At 51.2% G+C, this 26002-nt stretch overlaps 1 protein-coding gene across 2 annotated transcripts; it reads right to left on the reverse strand.

Moving 5' to 3' along the window:
• Positions 1 to 255: 255 nt before the first annotated feature.
• On the reverse strand, positions 256 to 25730 carry CTDNEP1 (CTD nuclear envelope phosphatase 1). 2 transcript variants are annotated; one of them, XR_014557119.1, is made up of 8 exons: positions 25186 to 25567; positions 12616 to 12682; positions 12354 to 12472; positions 10116 to 10187; positions 6390 to 6506; positions 4361 to 5524; positions 1889 to 3859; positions 256 to 1072 (listed from the first exon to the last, which is right to left on the reverse strand). XR_014557119.1 is itself a non-coding variant. In XM_083707154.1 (8 exons), exons 1-8 carry the CDS (start codon positions 25285 to 25287, stop codon positions 1012 to 1014), a joined length of 735 nt encoding a protein of 244 aa, XP_083563280.1. In that variant the 5' UTR covers positions 25288 to 25730; the 3' UTR covers positions 256 to 1011. The 2 variants fall into 2 exon arrangements, 1 of the variants encoding a protein (XP_083563280.1); XM_083707154.1 differs by having other exon boundaries at positions 1889 to 1973; positions 5413 to 5524; positions 25186 to 25730.
• Positions 25731 to 26002: the final 272 nt, after the last annotated feature.

Here is a 26002-nt window from a genome sequence, read left to right on the forward strand (position 1 = left end):
GAGTGAAAAAGACGGTATTTCCCTCACTGATCTATCTTACCAGCTATCAACTATAAATAACAGTGAACCCTGCTCTACCCCTACGCAGACAACACTCCCCCTGTGAAACCTCCAGCAATGTACAGGTCTGAATATGGAAGGGAGATGAATTAAGATCTCAAAACCAGTTGTACGGCAAAACCAGCCAGCCACTCAACCATTGTGATCTTCTCCGCACCCCCTGCCCCCATTGGCAATAAGAACTCCTGAAAATCATTTAGGGTTGTCGGGTTGTTGTTTTTTTTCCACCTCAGTTCAAGGCTATAATATCTCATCATTCGATCCCTCCCCGCCCCCCCAAAAAAGTCAAAAATAAAATAAAACGAGGGGCAGATTGGAAGGAGTGGCCTCCTCAACACAAATCCAATGGAGGAGAAAAAAGGGGGGAGGGAAGACACTCCTACTTCCACAAAAAAAGGGGACAAGACTTTGAGATGGGGGGTGGAGAAATTAAGCCAGGCCTGTCAATCATCTAAAAAATAGATGGCCTTAGATGAAAGGGCTTCTCTCTCTATCAAGAGCGTAAGGGGAGGGAGAAGAAATGAAAACGAAGGAAAATAAGATCTTTGTACAGGGAGCTCGGTCTTTAAAATGAGAAAACGCAGCCTCGTCTCAAAGTGTCCGTCGCACTCCTCCGTGCGGCTGGCTTGTTTCACCCCCTTTCTTGTACATCTGCCCCCCCAAGCAGTTGGTGCCATCGTGCCAATGGCGCCAGCCCCGCTTGCTGCCCTGCAGAGTCCTGGCCAGTCCCCCGGCGGGCGGGCGGGCGGGCGGGGCGGTGGTCTTCGGCGCAGCTGGCTGGCGCAGGGAGAGGCGTGCGGGGCGCCGGCCGGCTCACTCCCAGCTCCTCCCCTCCTGGTTGGCTGAGTCCGGACACGTTCGCCAGAGTCCAAGCGACCAAGGCGGGGGGGTCACGATGGTGGGATAAGGCAGAGGTCGCGGGCCAAGCCCTGAAGAAAGGAGGAGCCACCGTCACCAAAGGCGATGCTGGTGCAGGTTTCGGCTCAGCACCGACCGCACGTCAGCTGTGAACCTGGAGGAGGAAGCGGGGGAGAGACAGAGTAAGAGCCACACAAGACCTGCCAAGGCACAGTCTGACCCCCTCCTTTGGTAATCCTCACATAACTCTAGCCCAATGGTTGCCATTAATTTGATTTTGAATTGATTTTAGAATTCTGTGTTACTTTTATTGTTGTGAGCCGCTCTGAGCCTGGCTCCAGCTGGGGTGGGATATAAATAACATATTATTATTATTATTATTATTATTATTATTATTATTATTATTATTATTTTAATCTTCCACGGGATTCGGTCCCGCACGTCAACCAGTTCTAGGGCAATAAATATCGCACTCACGGAAAGCGACAAGCAGACTCAACAGCCTGCGCAAGAGGGGAGGAGACCGCATCTGGAACACCAAATTTGGGTCACCGCCGCTCAAAAACGCCGTTGTAGAATTGGAAACGGTCCAGAAAAATGCAACCCAAACGATCAGTTGTGGAACTCTCTGCCACAGGAGGCAGCAACAGCCACTAGCTTGGATGGCTTTAAAAGAAGAGAAGGGCTACCGATGGCTGCTAGCCAGGATGGCTATGTTCTCCCTTCACAGTCAGAGGCAGCAATGCTTCTGAATGCCAGTTACTGGAAACCGCAGGAAGGGAAAGGCTCGGATCCTGCTCTCTGGTTTCCCCTTGGGGCATCAGGTTGGCCACTGAGAGAACAGGATGCTGAACAGATCCAGGAGGCTGCTCCTATGTTCTTATGAAACACACAGACGCGGGGCTCTTCTAGAACAGCTCACAGAATCCCCGTTCCCTTTTCTCCTCCCAGCTCCACCCCAGAGCTTTACCTCAAGGCATCGAGCATGGGGAGCAGGTTGAGAAGTGCCGTGTCGCTGGGATCGCTGAACCAGGACTTGATAGGTATTGCGTTATCTGCCGGATGCACAGAGAGGGAGAGACACACAAACACAACCGTCACTGCGCTTGAACCACACCCTAACCCCCTCTGACCAAACCTGTGCTTTGGGTCGAAACACTTAAGATTGCCGGAGGGAGAGATACAGAAGGGGCTCATACAGCCAAAGAATCTTTTGCGTGTGTGTGCGCGCACACACACACACACACACACATCCCAAAGTGGAGAGTTTTAGCCTTGCCTTATTCCCAATGCACAAGCGCTGCAGGGGACTGAACAGAGAACACTTACATCATATTCCTGCATCACAAGGGATTGAAAGAGATGACCCCTTATTTTTTAAAATTGTGAAAAAAATGTATGTATAGTTGCATCCACAATTGCAGGTGTAATTTGTTTTAATGAAAGCCAGAGAAGACTGGTTCTCTTGGACCACATCAGATTGGCTTGCCGGATCTGCTTGAGCGTAACAGACAACTCCGAAAAGCGGAAGCGGCAGGAAGACGAGAGAAGAACGCTTGCTGAATAGAAGCAGAGAACTAAGCAGGATGCTTCAATACCATCAAATGAAATAATTTTCTGAGCTGGTGAAAATGAAGAACAAATAGCCACCGATGCCCCAAGATGGACATGACAGAAGTTATGAATGGACATTAGGAAAACCAAGACGGAGTGCAACACATTGGAAACACATAATGCTGCTACGCAGAGCATTGGATGTAGTGTTGGTCTGTGTGCGACAGCTGCCATCACCGCTGCTGGTTTGGTCACTGAAGAAGACGAGAGACTTGCAGATGATCGCAATAAAGTCAAGAGCCCAAGAAAAAGTGATTAAATCCCTGGATCACGAATTTAATTATCTCTTGTCAGAGGGGTGAAATTGACTTCATTTTCTTTGATGGCTGCCAAAATAAAACTAATGTTATGCTGAAAGTGGACAATTCAGATCAGCTGCCCCCAGAACAGAATTACCATAGTTTTCCGTGTATAAGACAATGTTGTTGTTTTTTTTATTTAAAAATAATGTTAAAAATTGGGGGTCGTCTTATACACGGATAGTGATGAGGGGTGACGGGTGATTGGTTGCAGCTGTGAGCAGATTGTCAGTGGTGATTTGGCGGGTCATTGGTGGCTGTGGCAAGACCGGCTGTTGACTGGCTGCCGCTGCGGCAATTGTGTGGGCGATTGGCGGCGAGCGGGCAGACGATTGGTGGCTTTGGCAATTGTGAGCGTTGGTCAAGCGGGCAAGTGATTTTCGGCAATCCCCCCCAAAAAAAAGCTCAACAACTCATGGTAATCTCCCCCCATTTTCTTAATTTGGAGTCCCCAAAATAGGGGTTGCCTTATACACGGGGGGCGTGTTATACATAGAGAGAAAAACCAGCTGAAGTTATTGCTGATAATCTTGTGGATTTCATGAAGGTGGGCATTGAGATTGCAGGCTGTTGGAGGCAATTCTACAATTGTTAACACTGGCTCGGAGGGCTGTAGAGGTCAAGCGTGGTCGTAAGCTGATCTGGTTGGTTTGTGCCCTCCACGCCAGCAAGTTACCCCTGCGACACTTGATCGCAGCACTCGATGGAAGACCTTGTCTAACAAGCAAGTAAAACAGGTAACATTGGCAAGATGCTACAGAACTTGAAATTGATCCTCCATGCACCAAACTCTCCATTGCAGGGCCTCTTCACTGAGTGGCAATGTCGTAAAGGATCTGTTTAATGATCAAGCGCAGAGGTATCGGATCACACAGGCCATAAGGGCAGGGAAATGGGTCCAGTGAGCCATTCAAGGTGGTTAACAACAGCAAACGGGCTTTGTTGCATACGGGTTTCAAAACATGGCCTTAAAGGCAGAACCCTCAGCGATTTAAGACTGATACATGCATTGTCTGCATGTACTACACCTAGATAGCATTTTAAAAAGTAGAGACATCACCTTGCCAACAAAGGTCCGTATAGTAAAAGCTATGGTTTTCCCAGTAGTGATGTATGGAAATGAGAGCTGGACCATAAAGAAGGCTGATCGCCGAAGAATGGATGCTTTTGAATTCTGGTGCTGGAGGAGACTCTTGAGAGTCCCATGGACTGCAAGAAGATCCAACCTCTCCATTCTGAAGGAAATCAGCCCTGAGTGCTCACTGGAAGGACAGATCGTGAAGCTGAGGCTCCGACTTTGGCCACCCCATGAGAAGAGAAGACTCCCTGGAAAAGACCCTGATGTTGGGAAAGATGGAGGGCACAAGGAGAAGGAGACAACAGAGGACGAGATGGTGGGACAGTGTTCTCGAAGCTGCCAGCATGAGTTGGACCAAACTGTGGGAGGCAGTGGAAGACAGGAGTGCATGGCGTGCTCTGGTCCAGGGGGTCACGAAGAGTCGGACACGACTAAACAACAACAACACTACAGCTGCTGATTCGACATCAGAGTAGAACACTTTTGGGTGGAAGGCCCACTCCACATTTTGTCAAGGAGAGTTAGGCTGCAAAAGGAGGTTGTGGTGGATGCTGTTTGGCCAACCGTCCAGTGCTCAGCACGACATGCATTTAGCAAAATGTTAATCCCGACAAGCTTGTGCTCAGATGACCGTGAGGAGACGAGAGCTGGTGTCCAAAAGATCGGTGACTTGAGGTGTGGAGATGACGACACACCGGGAGGAGATATTTGTGTACACCCAAGGAAGACACTTTCCAGCAACTCCAGCACTTCATCCCTGTTGGAGCTGACAGACTGGTCCGACAGGCTATAGGAACCTCCTTTGACATGTAAACTTGCTACAGTGGAAGTTCGCTAGCAAGCCCATACAAATTTCACAACGGCTTTGTCATGCTCGGTCTATAGCAAGGCGCGTGAAACAAGTCACAGTGTCAGCAGGTAGGGTGTAACTCATGAGGAACGTGAGGCGTGTATCAGAGGCCAAGAAGTCTGCGGCTGATGTCCAGGGATGCAACTTCTTGTTTGCATTTCTTCTTAACCGATGCCATTACTTCCTGATGTTGTTTCATGATTACAAGTGCGCTTAGGAGGATATGTTTCATGCAGAGAAACTAAAATGTTTACAGCATCACCTGACATTTTCCGAAGGTAAAATTAAAAATCTCTGGTTTACCGGAAGCAGTTTGTGAGCTTTTTGATCGAACGTAGACTTACCAAGTACAAAAAGAATAGCAGATTTGAACTCCTCACACCTGGAAATGTGTTTTTAAGATGAATCGCTGAATATATCTGCAAGAATTCACCCCCTAAAATGGCATGCCCTCCTGTGGGAATGAGTGGCTGGTTCCTTAAGTTCCCGGGGACGGGAGTGAGGAAGGAGGAAGATACAGCAGGCCCACCCGAGACATCCTGGGCTGCAGAGAGTGGCCCCTCACCCAGCAAGCAGACCACCGGTCAAGGCACAGGACACCACCCCTCACCCACCACCAATTTTCAGTGGGGATGGCGGGTCTAGCCGCCTACCTGGATGACTCCTGTAGGCTCCTGGCGAATTGTCCAGGATGACTATGCTGGACAGGTCGTTATGGACGACGGAAAGGTCTTTGATGTAACTGCCCAGCTCCAAAGTGCAGTGCTAGAAGGAGAGAAAGGGGGGGGGGATATGTTTGCACACAGGACAGAAATAGCAATCCTCTCTTGAACTGCTCGGTGGTGGCAGGTGGGTGACCTGTGGAAGTCAGCTGGTAAGTTCAGCACACCTGAACCCGTGTGATGGATCAGCAGAAGATGCTGAGCCCCAGCTGAGTCTTCAGAGATTTCCTGCTCCCAGCAGAACGGCTTCTTCCAGAGTCCCACGGTTATGGGGAAATCTCTTCTCCCGCACTGTTCGAAGTGTTCATTATTTCCAGACACAAGGCAAAGCTAAACGCCACTATGGACTTTATCCAGTTCTTCTGGTCTTTGAAGTGAGGATGCTTATATACGGAGAGATCCGCTAACGCTATCACCCTGCTAGCTGACGCTGCTGCGTAAAACCCACAGCCTCCTCCCCTGACTCTCACAGATTCAGAGTCAGACCTTGACAGCAAAGCAGGAGAGCATCAGAATCATAGCTGTCAACGTTTCCCTTTTTTTAAGGGAAATTCCCTTATTCCGAATAGGATTCCTCACAAGGAAAGGGAAAAGTTGACAGCTATGATCAGGACAGGACTTACATAATGAAAGCAATGCCCCAGAGAATATTATACCCGTCTCTGCATTCCTGAACCAAAGGGGGAGCGACTCAGCCAGTCAAGTGCACGACCTTGCTGGCATTGCTACGGTAACCCAAGCGCACCTGGTAGCCTTCTCTCAGCACATCCAGATGTGCCCCTCATTTGGCAGCAAGCAAGCCGAAGCGGGGAGCCTTCCCCTTGAGCCACTGCTATATCACCACGGTGGACCCTTCTTCTCCCAACTCCACAGGCCCAACGTACAGCCGTAAGGGGCAAAGGACTCACCTGTCTGTAGTATCTTCTCTTTAGGATGCTCCTATTATTGTCTAGCTTGTCGGCCACAGCAGAGCCATATATTTCCATGCTGGCTGTGAAGACCACCAGCTCATACCACTGGCTCACCTGAGTTGGTGGGACGGGGAGAAGAAAAGGAAATGGAAAGTCAGAGGGGAGCTCCCTTTGTCTTTCACACACAAAAAACCCCTTTAACTCTCGCAGGCAGATGAAAGCCCAAGATTTCGGCAACTTTCACCCACACGTAATCCAAATCAGACTTTCAGGAAACGCCATCTAATCTCCCCAAATCCTCCATGCCCTCCCAATACAGATTACATTTAAGCATCACTTAAAACTTGTCGGTCTGAAAAGCTCTTTATGAACGGATTGTGGCCCGGTTATTACGCCAGCCCCTCCAAAGAACGACAGCCAGGCAGAGTGCAGCAGGCACCCATTATTAGTCCTGCAGAAGCACCCCCTTCAGTTCTCAGCCCTTAACGGAAGAAGCTGCTTCCTGCTCATAGCTCCTATCAACCTGCAACAAGAGCCTTGTGATGCTTTTGGGGGCTTTCAGTGAACACCTCTTCCTCTTTCCCAGCCTCCTCCCCCCTGGCAGCTTCTCAGGTTCTGGCCAGCCCTCCCACTATCAAGTCTAAAGCTAAGTAATGATGGCGCCAGGCAAGCCTCCCTGGGGAGAGCATTACACAAGTGCGGAGCCACCACTAAAAAAGGCCCCGTACTTGTGTCGCCACCCTCCGCAACACCCGTGACGAAGGACCTCAGGGGATAGTTGCAGCGCCTGGGTTGGTGCATGTGCTTTTATGTATTCCATGATTTGCACCCTTCCCTGGATTTGACGGAGATGGTGACTAGCCTTAGTAAACAAAGCAAAGCTCCAGGGGCCTGCTTCAAATTTTCCAAGTTTCCGGGAAGCAGTGGGAAGAGAGAAAGTGAAGAGGAAAGGGACTACTACCCTAAAGAAGCTGGGACGAATTGCTTTGAGCAGGATTAACGCGGATTAGGCGAAACAGGTGCCGGCGATTAGAGGCAAGGCTGGCTGATCCAGTCGGGTCTGGGATCAGCTCTCCACCCTTGAACCAGACAAGGCAAGGGTGGAGCAGGACAGAATGGATTTAGCACACCACCTTCTCTCTGGGAAGATCCATCCCTGGGAGTGTGCATCACTCGAAAGGCCACCCAAGTTCAAAACATTTCCGGGTGATGCGAGTGGGCAACACACAACGTCTTCCCTGTTGCCCTGGCTACTACTCCCCCCCCCCCCAATGTCACTACACCACCCTCCAAGTAAACTTTTCCCGAGCTGGAACCCTCCCCATGTTTTGGACTACAACTCCCATCAGCCCCTGTCAACAGGGGCTGGTGGACAGGCATGGTGGAGGACAGAGTCCTTCAGCATCGGCAGTGTGCCAGGATGCTCATAAATGCTTGGCAGTTTCTCCACGGAGCTCAGTGAGGGGAGTTTGGGCCTCCCAACATAGTCCAGCTCAAGAGCGTGAGGCTGAGAGGCTTGGAAAGGAGCACGCCCAGCGAATCAGTGGCAGTGCAGCGGTCACAGCTGTGGGTTCAAATCTGCCTTGGCCACGTGAAGCCCGCCGGGGTGAACTTGCAGGCCGGTTGCTATCGCTCAGTCTAACCTGCTTCTTGTAGGGTTGTTGCGACAATAAAAATATAGAGGGGCGGAGAATTGGCACGTCTTGGTCTCCTTGAAGGAAAGCTGGGATAGCAATGTTCTGCAGACACACAGCTCTGCTTCTCCTTTACATCTGCAGGTGTGGGAGAGTGGGATGTGCTGGACTGATGTCTTGCCTCAGTAATGGACTGGAGGAGAGCCAATAAACAAGCTCAATCCAGACTGAGGTACTATTAGGGGGCTGTTTCCTAGACTGGATGGATGGGAGCTGGCCTGCTCTCGAGGGGGGTTACACTCTCTCTGAAGGAGCAAGTATGCAGCTTGGGGGTCCTTCTAGATCGTGGTAGGCAATCTAAGGGCCAGGGGCCGGGTGTGGCCCAATTGCCTTCTCAATCTGGCCCCCGGGTGGTCCGGAAATCAGCATGTTTTTACATGAGCAGAATGTGTGCTTTTATTTAAAATGCATCTCTGGGTTATTTGTGGGGCATAGGAATTCATTCATTTCCCCCCCCCCCAAAAAAATATATATATATAGTCCAGCCGCCCACATGGTGGTACGGAAGCTGTACTACCCAGGACAGGATGGGGTTGTGCAGAGTTGTGAAGGCAGCAGAGAGCATTGTTGGCTGCCCACTCTCCACCTTAGAGCAGATTTATGCCACAAGGTGCCATAGGAAGGCACTGGACATAGTAAAAGATCCATCGCATCCTGGTCACTGTCTCTTCGAGCTCCTGCCGTCGGGACGGAGATACAGGACGATGAAGACAAGAACGAGCCGTCTTAAGAACAGCTTCTTCTCCAGAGCGATCTCGGCCCTGAATGGGAAGCCTGGACTTTGAAAGTCATCTAATCTTCCTTGCTGTATTATACTGTATTGTTTTAATTAGTGTTTCTGTAGTTGTTTTGATTTTGTGTGGAGTGCCCTACCTGGGTGGATGGAGCAGCCAAGTAATTTCATGGTCCCCGAGAGGAGGCAATGACAATAAAGATATTATTATTATTATTATTATTATTATTATTATTATTATTATTATTATTATTATTATTATTATTGTGGTCTGAGGGCTGGCTGACTGTCCCACAGCTGAAAAAGGTAGCTGACCCCAGTTCTGGATCCTTTGCCTTCCATCCACGGCGGGTGGACCAGCTGTACCCCTATCTGGACTGGGATAGCCTAACGTCTGTTGTCTATGCTCTGGTAACCTTCAGGTTAGATTACTGCAATGCGTTATACATAGGGTTGCCCCTGAATACGGTCTGGAAACATCAGCTGGTGCAGAATTCAGCAGCCAGATTGCTCACTGGACCTAGGATGCTTTGAGCCTATAACGCCAATCCTGGCCCGACTGCACTGGCTGCCTATTAGTTTCTGGGCCCAATTCAAAGTGCTGCTTTTGACCTATAAAGCTTTAAACGGCTTGGGACCGCCTCTCCCCATATGAACCAACAGATCATCTTCTGAGGCCCTTCTTCAAATGCCCCATCCACAAGAGGTCCAGAGGGTGGCAACACGAGAACGGGGCCTTTTCTGCGGTGGCCCCCCACTTGAGGAATGCTCTCCCCCAGGGAGGCTCGCCTGGCACCTTTGTCACATATATTTAAGTCCCAGGCAAAAACGTTCCTCTTCTGCCTGGCTATTGATTAATTAAACAATCAATGGCCTTTTAAACTTGGGGGGGGGGGGTATTTTGTTGTTGTCATCATCATTGTATGCATTTTTGTGCGTTTATATTGTAGACCGCCCTGGGATCTTCAGATGAAGGGTGGTTTAGAAATTTAATAAATAATAACAATAATGGCAATGTTATACAGTACAGTGGTACCTCGGGTTAAGTACTTAATTTGTTCCGGAGATCTGTTCTTAACCTGAAACTGTTCTTAACCTGAAGCACCACTTTAGCTAATGGGGCCTCCTGCTGCCGCCACGCGATTTCTGTTCTCATCTTGAAGCAAAGTTCTTAACCCGGGGTTACTATTTCTGGGTTAGCGGAGTCTGTAACCTGAAGCGTATGTAACCCAAGGTACCACTGTAATCAATAAAATAAAATAAATAAAAGGTCTGTCTCGCACACAAGCTTCTTACCACTTCTAGGAAAAAGTCCACGTGAGGCCTCTTGTGTACAAAAAAGCGGACTGGATGTTTGTCTATGACAACCTGGAAACAGAGGAAGGCCTTTTAGTCAAAGCCTGGCAAAGTAAATGAAGCCCAGAGCCTTCTTGATGCTGTGGACTACAACAGCCGGACTACAACTGTAGTCCAACACCACCAGGAAATCGGCAGGTTGGTAAAGATAACTCACTGATTAGTATGTTTCCGAGCACAATTCAAAGTCTTGGTGCTGACCTTGAAAGCCCTAAACAGCCTTAAAGGCCCAGTAGACCTGAAGGAGCATCTCCACCCCCATTGTTCTGCCCGGACGCTGAGGTCCAGCGCTGAGGACCTTCTGGGGGTTCCCTCGCTGTGAGAAGCCATGTTACAGGGCTCTACGTGGGGCTACCTTTGAAGGTGACCCGGAAACTACAACTAATCCAGAACGCAGCAGCCAGACTGGTGACTGGGAGTGGCCACCGAGACCATATAACACCGGTCTTGAAAGACCTACATTGGCTCCCAGGACGTTTCCGAGCACAATTCAAAGTGTTGGTGCTGACCTTGAAAGCCCTAAACGGCCTCGGTCCAGTATACCTGAAGGAGCGTCTCCACCCCCATCGTTCTACCCGGACACTGAAGTCCAGCACCAATGGCCTTATGGTGGTTCGCTCACTGCGAGAATCCAAGTTACAGGGAACCAGGCAGAGGGCCTTCTCGGTGGTGGCGCCTGTCCTGTGGAACGCCCTCCCACCAGATGTCAAAGAGGACAACAACTACCAGACTTTTAGAGGACATCTGAAGCCAGCCCTGTTTAGGGAAGCTTTTAATGTTATATAATTTATATAATTTATAATTTATTTATATATATATATATATAAATAAAACAATTATCAACATCATCATCTTAAGGCTCCGTAGCTGCCTCTGATCCTCAAAAAACGAGGCCAAACTCAATCCCCAGTGGCTAGTGTGGAAACTTCAGGGCTTCACCCAAGCCAAGTCAGCTGCTTTCTGAAGCCAGGAAAGCAGCCCTGGACACATGAAGAATGCAGACTGGCTGGTGCAGAGATCCTCTGCTATGGCTGTGCCACCGCAAACTGGCTAAAGGTTGCAAACCCTCCCTGCTGCACCTTCTGGAGGCCAAGAGGGCCGCCTCCTCCCTTGAGCCTACACACCTGCTGTCACTGGTGTGTGCAGGTCAGTAACCACAGAGTTCAAAGATGGAGTTAACTCTTTGTTAGCCTAAAAGCAGGATCTCCACAGACTTGGCTGAGTGTCAGGCTCAGGCCTAATGAGCAAAACGGCTCATTCCCAGGAGTCTTCCTCCATGAAAACCAGTGGCAGAGACTGAAAGTCCCCTCCTCTCCCCAGGGCTTTCCCCCAAGAAATCAGAGACAAGGTAAGACATAGGCGCCGACTCCATGGGGCCTGAGGGGGCCCGAGCCCCCTCAAAAATTCACTTGGGGGGCTCTGCCCCCCCAATAATTTAAGAAAATTGTTAGTTATATTATGCTTTGTAAAATCACAAAATTATGTTGGTATTTTTTATTTTCCTTGTTTGACGATAGTTACCTTTTAAAATACATTCAGTAATGAGTTAAAACAAAGCCACTCCCGATCTAGAGAGGGGGTGGGGTTGCGGGCTCTCGACCCATCAACAATCTCGCGGGGCGGGCGTCAGCCCCGCGAGAAGCGGGGATTCCCCCTAGCTCATTAATATTCACCGCCCACGGCGGCAGCCAATCAGCTGCCGCAAAGGGCGGGCCCTCACAGGATCACTTAAGGTTGGGGCAGCCCGGGGCTCGCCCCTTTCGTTCCCCCAGCAGCAGCGGTTTGTAGGTCTTGGGTCCCCCAATATTTTTTATAGGTCGGTATGGGCCCCCGCCCCCCCAATATTTTTTATAAGTCGGCACCCCTGGAGGGCGTCTTATACATGGGGGGCGTCTTATACACTGAGAAATACAGTATGTGTATCATCAACCTCTCCACCTGTCTCCTGGGCTCCCACCCTCCTGCTTTTTTCTCTCCCAGCTCACTAAGCCCTGTTACCCCTTCGGCTTCCGACACCTCCTCCTCCCAGCTTCCTCGGCTCTTGACCACTCATCGTCATCCCACCGCCAATCCCCGGGCTCTGAGCCTTCCTCTCTGGGTCCATTCCTCTGCGTCCAACCAGCCCCTGCTACCTGCGCCCCCCGCGCCCAGCTCCTCCCGCACCCAAGAACGGCTCACCTTAAGGATGAAGTCGGGCGGAGTGCCAGGCCTCACCGTGGGCCGCAGGACTCCGTCGTGATGGGAGTGGATCAGCGTCTCGTCCAGGTCAAGCACAAGGATCTTCCTCTTCACCTGGTCTGGTGGAGGTGGGGAGAGGAGCGTCAAGACAAACAGCTCAGTGCCCTACATACCTCCCTCCTTCCAGTGCTCTGGGGAGAGCCTGGGCCAGGGGGAGGGAACCAGGGAGACCCCCCCCTTCTCTACAGGGCAATGTACTTACTGAGGCGCTCCCGTGAAACTTTGGAAAGGGGAAGAATGTCGTAGCGCACCGTCTGATACTGGATCACCTGCCGGACAGACACAGGAAAAGGGGGGGGGGTGAGTTTATAAAGGGTGGCCCAGAAAGAAGACCTGAAGGACCAGTGTTAGAAATTAGGCAGGTGCCAGGCGCGTTTTGCGACCAGCACTGGTCCAACTGCAGCCCCGTGGAGATCTCTGGACTCCAGGTTAGCAACAGACATTTCCATCTGGCTGGTCCTTCAAGCAGGTGAGCTCATTTCTTGCATTTATCTCCCACCTTTTCATCCAAGGAATACATGGTTCGCCCCGCTCAACAGTTAATCCCTACAACGACCCTGTGAGGTAGGTGAAGAGGCTGCAACGGACTCCAAGGTCACTCAGGACTGTGCAGGGATTTGAAGCCGGAACTCCCAGGTCCTCGTCCGACACACTCACCACTGCAAGCACCCTGACTTCCTAGAATCCTTCTGCTATGGGGCAGCTCTATAAATTAAGCGGGTAAATAAATATGGGGGGAGCAAAATGTCACATAGAGAGGCATCTGAAATATTTTCCTTGAAGCTTTAATTTCTTTTATTCAGGATTGGTTGACTGGATGTAAACCACTTTGAGATATATGTAAAGCGGTATAAAGGTAAAGGCACCCCTGACCATTAGGTCCAGTTGTGGCCGACTCTGGGGCAGCGGTGCTCATCTCACTTTATTGGCCGAGGGAGCCGGCGTGCAGCTTCCGGGTCATGTGGCCAGCAGGACTAAGCCGCTTCTGGTGAACCAGAGCAGCGCATGGAAACACCGTTTACCTTCCCGCCGGAGCAGTACCTCTTTATCTACTTGCACTTTGAGGTGCTTTCGAACTGCTAGGTGGGCAGGAGCAGGGACCGAGCAACGGGAGCTCACACTGTCACAGGGATTTGAACCGCTGACCTTCATGATCGGCAAGCCCTAGGCTCTGTGGTTTAACCCACAGCGCCACCCGCGTCCCTTGTAAAGCGGTATAGAAATGAAATTAATAATAATTTGCACTGCATGAACAAAATAGCGCCTAGACATTCTCTTGTGGCGACCATAGCTGAGGTTCAAGGTGCCCTTTGGCTTATATATCTGAATTTCTAACATTGCAGAAGGCAGGACACTCAGGCCAGAAGAGCTGGATATCAAGAGAGGCTAGCTGACCTTGCCTGCACCTCCTCCCTAAGCAAGCCGCTTATTCCAGGCCCAGCTGAGAGAGGCAGGTGTCACTACTGATACTAACAGCCTCCAGGATACCTTTGTGACTGACGCCTTTGCAGGTTTCGGACTTTTTAAAAGGAAAACCCCGCAGTAACCAGGCCTGCACCTGGCGTTCAGCTGTTTTGAAAGCCAACCCCCTCTTCCTACTTCCAAGGAAACCGCTATGAACTGGGCAGCCTGGCCACTTGCTCATTTCTGCTGAATTCTGCTCAACAGGAAAAAGGTGTCACTCCAAGCAGCTTGGAAAGGAGAAGCTGGGTGAACCGTGCAGGGCAAGGAGCAGGCTGCGTGTTCGCCACACATTTGAGGAGCTCGCTGGACGTGACCAAAGGAGCCAGCCATGGCCTCCCTCACGCTAGCCTACCTCTCAGGGTTGTTGCTGCAGGGATTAAATTGGGAAGGAGAGAGAGAGAGAGCCATATACGCCACCCTGGAAGAGAGGGTATAAATGCAACAAATGGCAAAACAAAAGTTACAGCCACCAGAGTATTCTGGACCAGCGGAAACATTATACAGAGAATCCCGCAAGCTAATAATAATAATAAATTTTATTTATACCCCACCCTCCCCGGACAGAGCCAGGCTCAGGGCAGCTAACACTAGTAAAATTACAGTAAAATCGTAATGGGGGGGGGACCCAATTTAAAATACAGGTTAAAATGCAATTTAAAATGCAGCCTCATTTTAAAAGTAGCCCATAGATCAAAACATAAGGGGAGGGAAACATAAGGGTCAGATTGAATCCAAACCAAAGGCCAGGTGGAACAGCTCCGTCTTGCAGGCCCTGCGGAAAGATGTCAAGTCCCGCAGGGCCCTGGTCTCTTGGGACAGAGCGTTCCACCCAGTCGGGGCCAGTCCTGAAAAGGCCCTAGTTGAGACCAATCTAACAACCTTGCGACCTGGGACCACCAAGGTGTTGTCATTTGTGGACCTTAAGGTCCTCCGTGGGGCATACCAGGAGAGGCGGTCCCAGAGTTCTCCAAGTTATCAGATATCCTCCCCGCACAGCCTCAAATTCCCTCTCAAATCTCTTGCCAAAAGACCTTCCGTCCTTTGGGTTTGTTTTTTCAAAGTGCCAGAAGAAAAGAAGCTGCCTTGTACCAGTTTGGCCTATTTGTCCACGGGGCCTAGTACCACCTGCTCTGACCGGCAGAGGCAGACGGATCCCATCACCTTCCGGCAGAGATCCTTTTAGCAGAAGGCGGCCTCAGGGATAAAACCTTCTGCATGCCAAACAGTTGCCCTGCCGCCGAGCCAAGGGCCCTCTCCTTAAACAGAGACCGGTGAAGGGACTGAGCTCTGAACCAAAAGGCCTGCATTAAGAGTCACTTTTGCCCTGAGCAAATTCTTTTAGGCAAGTCGAAATCCCCAGTCTCTGTCCCAGCCGGTGGGAGGAGAACACTGACCCACCCTCCAAGGTGGCCGTTAAGTAAGGATTCTTGGCGCAAGGTGCGTGAAACCCTCTGGACGCTCGAAACACTCTGTCTGCATTCCAGGTGTGCCGAAGTTCACCTGGTGACAGTGCCTGGCACTCCAGCAGCACCGCAGGAGTCCACAGCTGTCAACGTTTCCCTTTTTTATTTAACCTAAATCCCGCTACCTGTCCGAATTCCTGTATCGGCTCCAGTGCTTTTACTGCACTGGATTCTGGGTCTTGTAATCTCAATACTAAATCATCAGCAAAGGCTTTTAATTTATATTGTTTGGATCCTACTGTAATACCTTTAATTTGTTCATCTTTTCTAATCATACTTAGCAAGACCTCTAGGACTGAAATAAACAGCAGAGGGGAAAGTGGCCACCCTTGCCTGGTTCCCTTCTCAATTCTAATTTCCTCCGATACCACATTCTTTACAACGATTTTAGCTTTTTGTTCTTGATGGATCGTTTTAATACCATTTGAAAAATCTTGACCAACCCCCATACTCTCAAAGTTATATAACATAAAACTCCAGGATACATTGTCAAAGGCCTTCTCAGCGTCAATAAACATTAACATCGCTTTGCAGCTCTTTCTTGCTTCCAACTTTTCCAATATATCCACAACATTTCCCTTTATTAAAGGGAAATTCCCTTATTCCGAATAGGATTCCTCGCAAGAAAAGGGGAAAGTTGACAGCTATGCACCAGACCTGCCTCAGAGGCCAGGAAGGTAGCTAGATCGCTGTCTGACTGATCAACAAACCTCTCAGCAGCCAGAAGCTATCATCAAAGCCGCGTAAAGGGGGAAAGGATTACACACCAGAAGTCGTTTCTACCATTGTACAGTTAAAATGCCGCCATCTACCTTTGGGGAATCGTAGAACCTTAGTGTGGGAAGGGACCCTGAGCGTCATCCAGTCCAACCCCCCGCAATGCTGCAGGAATCTCAACCACACCTCAACAGTTACGAGGCAGTAGCACTTCTCAATGCCAGTTGCTGGAGACCACAGAGTGCGGAGAATGCTCTTATATGGGGATTCGAACCCGTCTCCCAGGCCACAGTTCAGCACTCTAACCCATGGGTAGGCAAACTAAGGCCCGGGGGCCCGATCCGTCCCAATCACCTCTCGTGCGTCTTCTGAGTCTCCTCTTTTCCACCCAACTCCTTCAACTGTCCCTCATCAGGACTGGTTTCCAGACACTTTATAGCATGGTGAGGCAAACTAAGGCCCAGGGGCTGGATCCAGCCCAATCGCCTTCTCAATCCGGCCTGCAGACGGTCCGGGTATCAGCGTGTTCTCACATGAGTAGAATGTGTGCTTTTATTTAAAATGCATCTCTGGGTTATTTATGGGGCATAGGAATTCGTTCATTTTTTCTCCAAAATATAGTCTGGCCCCCCACAAGGTCTGAGGGACAGTGGACCGGCCCCCTGCTGAAAAAGTTTGCTGACCCCTGCTCTAACCCCTGCAACGCACTGCCTTTTACGTAAGGCCCCCAGCTGCAGAATTTCCGCACCGAGAGTGCAGAACGCCTTCGGAGATTCACACGATCCCTCCTGGAGCATCTCTTGGGGAAAGGAGGCCTCTAGGAAATGGGATGGGAAGGGCGCAGAGCCCATGCCAGGGAACGCCATTGAAGATGCCAAAGCCCTCCAACAACCACAGAGGGCAGGTAAGGTCTCAGCTGCCCGCCAGAGCTGCCCGCACTGGGCCAGAGAGGCCAATGGGGTGACTCTCCTCATCTCGTGCTTGTCCAGATCTATTTTTGCCTTCCACCTGCTGCTTTTCCTCAAAAGGCTCCTCTGCAAGGGCACATAGATGGCCGCAGGCCCAGGGGTCTGTCTCTCGCTCTCTTCCACGCCCCCCCCTCCGGCCCGGCCTGGCTCCTTACCCACCCACACTCGCTTACACGACAGCTGCCCCCTCAACTGCCCTTGGCAGGCACCTGCAAGTCCCATGCCTGCGGCCGACACCCTCCCGCCCCATGTGGTCCCCTCCCAAATTTAGCCAGGGCAGCCTCTTGCGACTGGGAAGCCGGCCAGAGGCCAGGAGGCCCCTATCCCAGAAGAAGGCACAGGAACTGGGGGCTGGAAGGAGAGAGAGAGAGCGGGGATTGGAGGCCCAGCAAGGAAACAGAGCAGCCTCGGGGTGGAGTGGGGGGGAATCAAAGAGCATCGTGGGCCCCAAACCCTTATCATGGGGGCAGCCCTGCCTTCTCTCTCTCTCTCTCTCTCTCTCTCTCTCTCTCTCTCTCCTACACACATTTGGTGAGAGGCCGTCTGGGGCCATGGCAGCAGATACTACAGTTTAGCTCCATGTTTCTCAAACTTGGGTCCCCGGCTGTCGCTGGACTACAATTCCCATCACCCCTGGCCACTAGTCCTGCTAGCTAGGGGTGATGGGAGTTGTAGTCCAACAACAGCCGGGGACCCCCGTTTGAGAAAGACTCTAGCTAGCCCTTCCTATGCTTTGACCCAACACCCAGTGTGGCATAGCGATCAAGAGTGCTAGACTCAGCCAGTGTTAAAATCTCACGATATATAAGCCGGGTGCCAAATGGCATCTTAAATTTAGGTTGCCGTCACTAAACAACGCTGTCCAGGGTTGCAAAGACTGCGGAGAGAATAATTGGGTGCCCTCTTCCCACCCTGGATCAAATCTACATTTCCAGGTGTCATAAGAAAGCTGCAGAGATAGCGCAGGACAGTGCGCACCCCGGAAATGATCTCTTCCAGCTTCTGCCTTCTGGAAGAAGGTACAGGGTTATAAAAACTAGGACCAGCTGCCTGAGAAACAGTTTCTATCCCAATGTGATTTTGGTTTAAAACGCAGTGTAAGGTAGTCTCTATGGGAGTATATTGTACTTAATTATGGGGTATCAGAGTTTTTAGGGGGCTAACCAGGCTGGGATAGTTGGGATAGCAGGCTTGTTGGTTTTTGAATGTCTGATGTAGATTTTTTCAATTTCGTTGTTCTGTATGGGACAATGACAATAAAGATTATTGTATCGTATCGTAAATGACCCTCAGAGTCCGTTCCAATGCTATGATTCTCCGATATCAACTACAGTGGTGCCCAGCAAGACGAATGCCTCGCAAGACGAGAAACCCGCAAGATGAAAGGGTTTTCGGTTTTTGCGTCGCTTCGCCAAACGATTTTCCCTATGGGCTTGCTTCGCAAGAAGAAAGCCCATAGGGAAATCTCCGGGGACCTCTTTTAAATGCTGGCGGTGGGGAGCAAAGCCTTTCCCCCCCTCCGGCCTTCAGAAGAGGTCCAGGAAGGCCGGCGGGGGCCGAAAGGCTTTGCTCCCCACCGCCAGCATTTTAAAAGCAGTCCGGGATAGCAGGGAAGCGCTTCCCGCTATCCCGGACGGCTTTTGAAGGCAGGCGGGGGGGGGGAGCAAAGACTTTTGCCGCCCGCCAGCATTTTACGATCGCCCGGGACAGCGGAGGACTTCTCCGCTGTCCCGGGGCGATTTTAAAGCCCCCGGGAAGGCAGGCGGGGGGGGGGAGCAAAGACTTTCGCCCCCCGCCAGCCTTCAGAAGAGGTCGGGGGACAGACTGTCCCCGGACCTGGTCTGAAGGCGGTTTCCATAGGAACGCATTGATTGATTTTCAATGCATTCCTATGGGAAACCGTGCTTCGCAAGACGAAAAACTCGCAAGACGAAAAAACTTGCGGAACGAATTAATTTTGTCTTGCGAGGCACCACTGTACATTGCTTGACTGTAGCTTGCTCTTACAACAATTCACGTGCCCCAGTATGCAAGAAGGAGAAACACCGGTGAAATGGAAATAGTATTAACTATGGACTAAGGCAGAGGTTTTTAAACTGCGATTGCCAACCTGGTGCCCCAAAATCTCTGCAGAGTGGCAACTGGACCTGTGCCGGTTGCAAAATTTGCCCGGCGCCTGGCTGATTCCTAACACTGCTCTCAGGCTAACCTACCTCGCAGGGTTGTTGTGAGGATAAAGTGGGGGCGGCGGAAGATGTATGTACACCTCCTTGAGCTCCTTGAAGGGATATAAATGTCGTGAAGAAAACAAATCTTCTCACACAGACAGAAAAGTTGGCAGAGAGGTGTAAGCAGAAGAAGTCAAGAGTCCAGGCCTTGAAGCCCATGTAGCTGTGAGCGTGATCCAGGAAGAGGCAGATTTCTTGCCTGGGAGGGGGCACCTCTTCCTTATCAAGCAGATGGTGGAGGGAGGGGTGTAAGAGGCACAGGTGGACTTAAGGAGATCCAACCTTCCACTCCAGAGTAACCCCACTCCCCCTGGTTGCTCTCGTAAAGACAGACTGAGAAACTAAACCAGAGGCTCCGCTTCCTCTCCAAGTCGCTGGGGCCTCAAAGTGCAGAACCTCACCATCACTTTGACAGAGCTTTGGAACTGGTTGCGAAAGGAAGTTTCTGGGGTTTGGTGTTGACAAGTGGGTTGTTATTTTTAAAAAAGAAAGAAAGAAAGCCAGCATGCATGTAAGTTTTCTCTTACTAGAGGGAGGCTGAGGAACAAGGAGAAAAGAAGCCGAGTGAACAAAGAGATGGCTTTTGCACTCCCCGTGTCACACATTGTTTGGGTTTGTGCTCTGGGTGGGATGGAAAAGGATGCCCTTGGCTGCCTGAGCAAGAAAGACAGACACCTTGCCTGGCCTGGCGTCGTTTCCGAGCACAACTCAAAGTGTTGGTGCTGACCTTTAAAGCCCTAAACGGCCTCAAAGGCCCAGGATACCTGAAGGAGCATCTCCACCCCCATCGTTCAGCCCGGACACAGATCCAGCGCCGAGGGCCTTCTAGCGGTTCCCTCATTGCGAGAAGTGAGGTTACAGGGGACCAGACTGACGGCCTTCTCAGTAGTGGCGCCCGCCCTGTGGAACACCCTCCCTTCAGATGTGAAGGAAATAAGCAGCTATCCTATCTTTAAAAGACATCTGAAGGCAGCCCTCTTCAGGGAAGTTTTTAATATTTAATGCTGTACTGTTTTTAACATTTGATTGGGAGCCGCCCAGAGTGGCTGGGGAAACTCAGCCAGATGGGCAGGGTATAAATTATTATTATTATTATTATTATTATTATTATTATTATTATTATTATTATTATTATTATTTGCTAGCCATTTCTTTGGGGTACTAGATGAGCCTGACAATCCCTAACCCGGCACAACACGCCGTTCAGCTCCCAGCTTCACCCGCCACAAATTTCACCTCCACATTCAAACCTCTAATTCTGCAGTGGCACCTAGAGAAGCCCGCTTTTGCCCAGGGCCCTCCGTGCTCGGGCTCCTAGAAGCTCTGCGCTGGAGTCTAGGAAAAGGAAACATCCGAAGTGCGGGTATTAAAATTAACAGCAAAAGCGTTGCCTTGTCTATTGTATGATGGTTGAGGCTGTCACCAAGCCACTCTCATTATTTCCCCTGATGTGACTGCTCCCTGCCCTCTCTCCTCAGAGGTCGGCCTCTCAAGAAACTTCAGCTGGTGTAGAATTCGGCGGCCAGGTTGCTCACCACAGCAAGAAGGTTTCAGCGTGTAACACTACGCTGGCTGCCAATTAGTTTCTGGGCCCACTCCAAAGTGCTGGTTTTGACCTATAAAGCCTTAAACAGGTCAGGACCGTAATACCTCAAAGAGCACCTCTCCCGATATGAACCAACCCAGACCCTGTGATCGCCATCCGAGGCCCTTCTTCATGTGCCTCCTCCACAAGAGGTCCACAGGGCAGCCACACGAGAACCGACCTTTTCTGCAGTGGCTCCCTGTTTGTGGAATGCTCTCCCCAGGAAGGCACCTTCATTACATATCTGTCAGGGAACTGCCATCAGAGCCAGAGGCGGAGGGAAGGCTCCATAGGGATGCCGGAGAGGGTCCCAGTAGGGAGAGAGGCAGCCCATCTGCTGGGGAAGGAAATCAGCGTAGCACCAGTGGAGAAGGGGGGCAGAAGGGGGAATCGGCGAGGGGGCTCCAGGACTCCTCGCCGGAGACCAGCGGGGAGAGCACGGGTCCTCCGCTGCCCACACCCTCCCTGCGCAGAAGGCTTCCGCGCAGGGAGAGTAGGAGGGGACTAGGCGTCAAAGAACTTCTTTGCTGGAAGAAGTTCAAGAAACGCCCACTGACGGATTCTGCCAGCGACTGAGACAGCCACGGATGGGTGGCTGTCCGGACAGAAAGGGTTCACCCAGGTAACCCAGCCAGGAGTGGCGACAACTTACGCACGAGCAACCCCTAGAACCATTACAATATCTTTAGGCACCAAGCAAAACTGTTTCTCTATAACCAGGGCTTTGGCTGATTCTATGGTCTTTTAAATATGTTCAGGCCACGGGAGGGATTATTGGTTTGATTTTGTTCTTGTTTTTATTATGTATTTTCTGCTCTCATTTTGCATGTTTATGTTGTGATCCGCCCTGGGATCTTCGCATGGAGGGTGGTATACAAATTTAACAAGTAAAATTAATAAACTCCTGAGCTGCCTTGGAAAAATCCAACATCCCCTTTGCTTGTCACCTAGAAGGGGAACCGACACTCCCAATCACAATCTTTCTGTTAGGAAGAACGCCCCCAGCCTCACTCAGGACTAGGCTCCCTCCACCCTTGGCAATCTGCCACACTCCAGATACCCTGAACTACCACTCCCAGCCAGGACTAGGTTGGGGAAGGTTGGTCAACACCACCAGTCAGCATGGGGGGAAAGCAACTACTCTCAGGGGAGTAACCAGATGGATCGGGTGCATTTGGGTGTCTGGAGACGGTTGGGGTGTGTGGATGGTGGTCAACTAATTGAGGTTGAACCCCAACAAGACAGAAGTACTGTTTCTGGGGGACAGGGGGATTCACTGGTCCCGCATGAAGTAACAAGGACCAGGTGTGCAGCCTGGGAGTCATTTTGGACTCACTGCTGTCCATGGGGGCACAGGTCAATTTTGTGTCCAGGGCCTGGACAGAGCAGCTTGGGAAAGCTTAATAGATTCTCATGCCAGGGATAAAGCAGAGAGCAGGCAGCCTAAATGGGCTTCAGACCCTTCAGGTGCTCTCAACTCCCCACAGTCTAAATAGGAATCAGAGGGAAACAAGGTAATGTTTCATTGGGCGACTTCTCCCAAAGCACCCTGCCATCGCTGACCCCAAGGAGGAGACCCAGCCTGATCCAGCAGTAGCTGTGCCTGGAAGAAAAGACAGCAAGTTGGAGTCACACAGGCACACACACACACGGCACTCGCTTCCTTATATTTCTGCCAACAGCAAACTTTTGGAACACACACACGCGCCACAGTGAGGGCACGGCATCCCTGGTGCCCCACAGCTATCTTGAACGGCAAGTATTTTAAGCGCTCCTAGAATCCTCCCTGGCAGCTGTCCCAGGACCAGAAGGGAGACCAAAGGGCTTCAAGGTAGCTCCTCCGCCCCGTGACATCCCAACCCATTTTCCTCCAAAACCAGTAATCCAAAACCAACATCCGTAGAAACCAGCCACACGGATGTAAAATTATCAGTGTACCACCTGGTGATAAACTCCCTGCCATATGCTGGCAGCATCTAGACAAGAGCTGCTCCACACACACCTACCCTCCACATATTTCACACCTTCCAAGTATCTTATTAGTCAAGTGTCAAAGAAACGGGCTCACGAACCAGTCTAGTTTGGGCTTGAAACTCTCAGGTGCAAACATGGCAACCTGCTTAACTGTGAGTGTGGCGAAAGCTTCTCCTGCCTCCCCACAAACTCATGCTCCCGTTGCCACTGTCCCAGCATTCACCCAGTCAGGCTTTATTTCAATTTTACACACAAGGTAACCAAGATGGAGTGATCTGTGGGAGAACCATGCCCTAAACCCAAGAATCCCACATCTAAAGCCAGCCCAATACTTGAACTGCACCGGCAGTCCTCAGCATGGTAGGGGCACAAGGAAGAAAACAGAGGCCCACTAGAAACTTAGGAGAAGGAAAGCTGTACCTTTCATAATTAGGTACAGGTTGTCCCTCTCTCTCACAAACGCACACACAGCAACAACAATGGCTGTAGCTAAAGGAGCAGTCAAGCTTCTAACCAAACACTGAAATCTCCAGGATCTCAAGCTTCACACTTCCTGTCTCCATGAAAACCGAAGCACCCTGGTTTCCTCTTCCTCAAATCCCTTCTAACCTTTGTTAATAGAACCATTGGACCCCAATCTTGTTCCCACCCTCCAAAATCATCTGAAACAAACAAAAATGATGGAAATCAGATTGAAAAGCTGATTGTGACACCTCAGGATGGAAATTGCAAATAAAATTGTTTTGTAGTTCCTACTGCTTCTAGTTTCCTTTTCCTCCAGTCCCAGTTCACATATGGGGCAGGGGTGTACTGAACTGGAGTGTAAAACAGAAACTGCAAATGCCCTTCAGACACTGAGGATTACAACTCCACCACCCCTAGCCAGATTGGCCAAACGACAGGGAAGATGAGGTTTGCAGTCTATGACCGTCTAAAGATGTTGAGAGAGAAAATTAGATGGCAATCCCTGCAGATTGATTCCTAAGGATATCTGGAAAAAGCACCCAAAATTTGATGAAGCTGTGAGCTGAAGGAACAGGAAACTGCACGGCACCATTAAGCATTGTAAGTGCATTAACCAATCAAAACAAGTTTTACATACGTATAGTTTGTAAAGGAATTTCAGGCTCAACAGACAGGCCTGACGTTTTGTTTCAACTGAGCTCCCAATCTCAAAAATACCCTTCCTCTAAGGCCAAATGGGTTCATGGGAAGAGTTACCCCCCCTTGCTTTGGTACCCCATTGTTTCCCTATAAACTACTTCTGCTGTGACCTAAGGAAGCCTTTTCCAACACTGTGTGCGCCAACTGTTTTGGACTGTAACTCTCCTGATGGGAGCGATATTCCAAAACCAAGTTGGGAAAGGCTGCCTTTCAAGAAGCCACTTCAGAAATGTTAAGTTACTACACTTTTAAACTTGGTGACACGTTCACTCGCTGGTATTCGCTATCTCCACTATCTGGCCGTGTGTGTTTTTAGGGTACTTCTCGTTTTCTTTAAAGCTGAAACGGCACTTGCAAAACTTTTAGTAAAACATCCCCTGCAGGGTCAATGGTGAGAAACTGTAACCACTGGCTGAGAAACTATGGGCCAAATTTGAAAAGGCACTTGAACTGTCAACAAAGTCTGAAACCAGAGCATTTCCTCGCTAGCTCAATTTAAACAGCATCTGAACTGTTTGCCACAGCATCAACCACACACCAATCACTTTAGGGTACCTCCAGCAAGGGGAAACACCTGAGCCAAGGCTTTGGTACAAACCCCAGGCCAGGATTCTCAGCTCTACACTTGGACCTCACGCACACAAGCCAGTAAAACCCATACCCAGTAAACCCAACAAGGTGTGAAGTTGTTACAACCTTCCACCCTGGCCAAACCTTCGGCCATGGAACTGGGGAAGTACGCACAAGGCAAGGTATGCACAAATATCTTCCTCTATGCACGCACACCCCTCGAAACAACTCTTTCAAGGAAACAGGGAGCATGTATGTAGTAGCTATGGAGCTGGCAGGTAGAGCATCTGCTTTGCACGCAAAAGACACCCTGGAGAGTTGAGGCCGGTCAGCACAAATAGCGAGCGAGGAGGACCAATGGTTCTGACAACAAGGCAGCTTCCTATGCTCTTATGTTGGGCTGGCGGAGGGTCACCCTGGTCGGGAGGGCAGAGAGGTGCAAAGCGAGGAGGATTCCCAGCTTGAGGCAACCCCACTCTCCCTCCCGCGTTGAAGGGGGCCGGCGCCTGGCTTTGAAAAGGGAACGATCGCTCTCTGCACGTCCTCAGAGGCACTCTGGCCCTTGGAGCTCTTTCCAAGCCGGAAGCGACCCCCACCCAGCCACCCAGCCAGCGCGGGGGTCGGGGAGGCGCTACTCACGGTGCGGGCCTGCCGCCGCAGCAGGTACAGCAGGAAGCCCCAGAGCTTGGCGGCGAAGGCGAGGAAGGCCCGGAGGCCCAGCAGGCACTGCGAGCGCATCATCCCGCCGGCGGGGCCCGCCGCGCCCCCGGCCCGGCCCAGCTCCGCCAGCTTCCAGCGGGGAAGGGAGGCCGGGCGGAAGGAAGGAGCCGGGGAGGGGGGAAGGGGAAAGCGAGGCGGGCGAGGGGCCGCCGCCCTCCGCCTCAGCCCGTGCCCGCGGGCGCCGCCATCTTAGCTCCCCGCTGACGGTCGCTACCGGCTTTAGGGGGGAAGCGCTCCCCCCCTCCCCCGCCGCCGACCGTAGTCCTCTTCTTCGGTCCGCTTCCGGGGCAACCGACCCAGCGCCACAGTCTGCTTCCGGGGCGCGCGCGGCAGCGTCCAATCAGAAGCCGAGGGAGAGGCGGCCACGGCGCCGAGGAGCGGACTGCGCCTGCGTCGAAGCGCTGGAGGAGACGGTTAAGTAGCGGGAGTTGGAGCGTGTGGCGGTGGGGGAAGAGGCATGCGCGAGGACACAGCCGCGCATGCGGACAAGGTTGGGGCTCGGGGAAGGCGGAGTTGCGCACGCGCAAAACGAGACACACAGATACACCGCCAGCTGAAGGGGGAAAAAACAGGAGGGTGAAGTGAGCAGGCGCGCGCTGATTAGAGCGTCTGCGGGTCTGAGCATGCGCCGGACGACCGGGGAGGGGCGAACAGGGAGGAAACGGCGCATGCGCGAGGAAACACCACACTCGCTTGCTTCTAGATGTATAGCTATAGACCTACACGCAGAGGGTTG

Source organism: Podarcis gaigeae (genome assembly GCF_964106915.1).
Source record: "Podarcis gaigeae genome assembly, chromosome: 13".
Lineage (NCBI taxonomy): Eukaryota > Metazoa > Chordata > Lepidosauria > Squamata > Lacertidae > Podarcis > Podarcis gaigeae.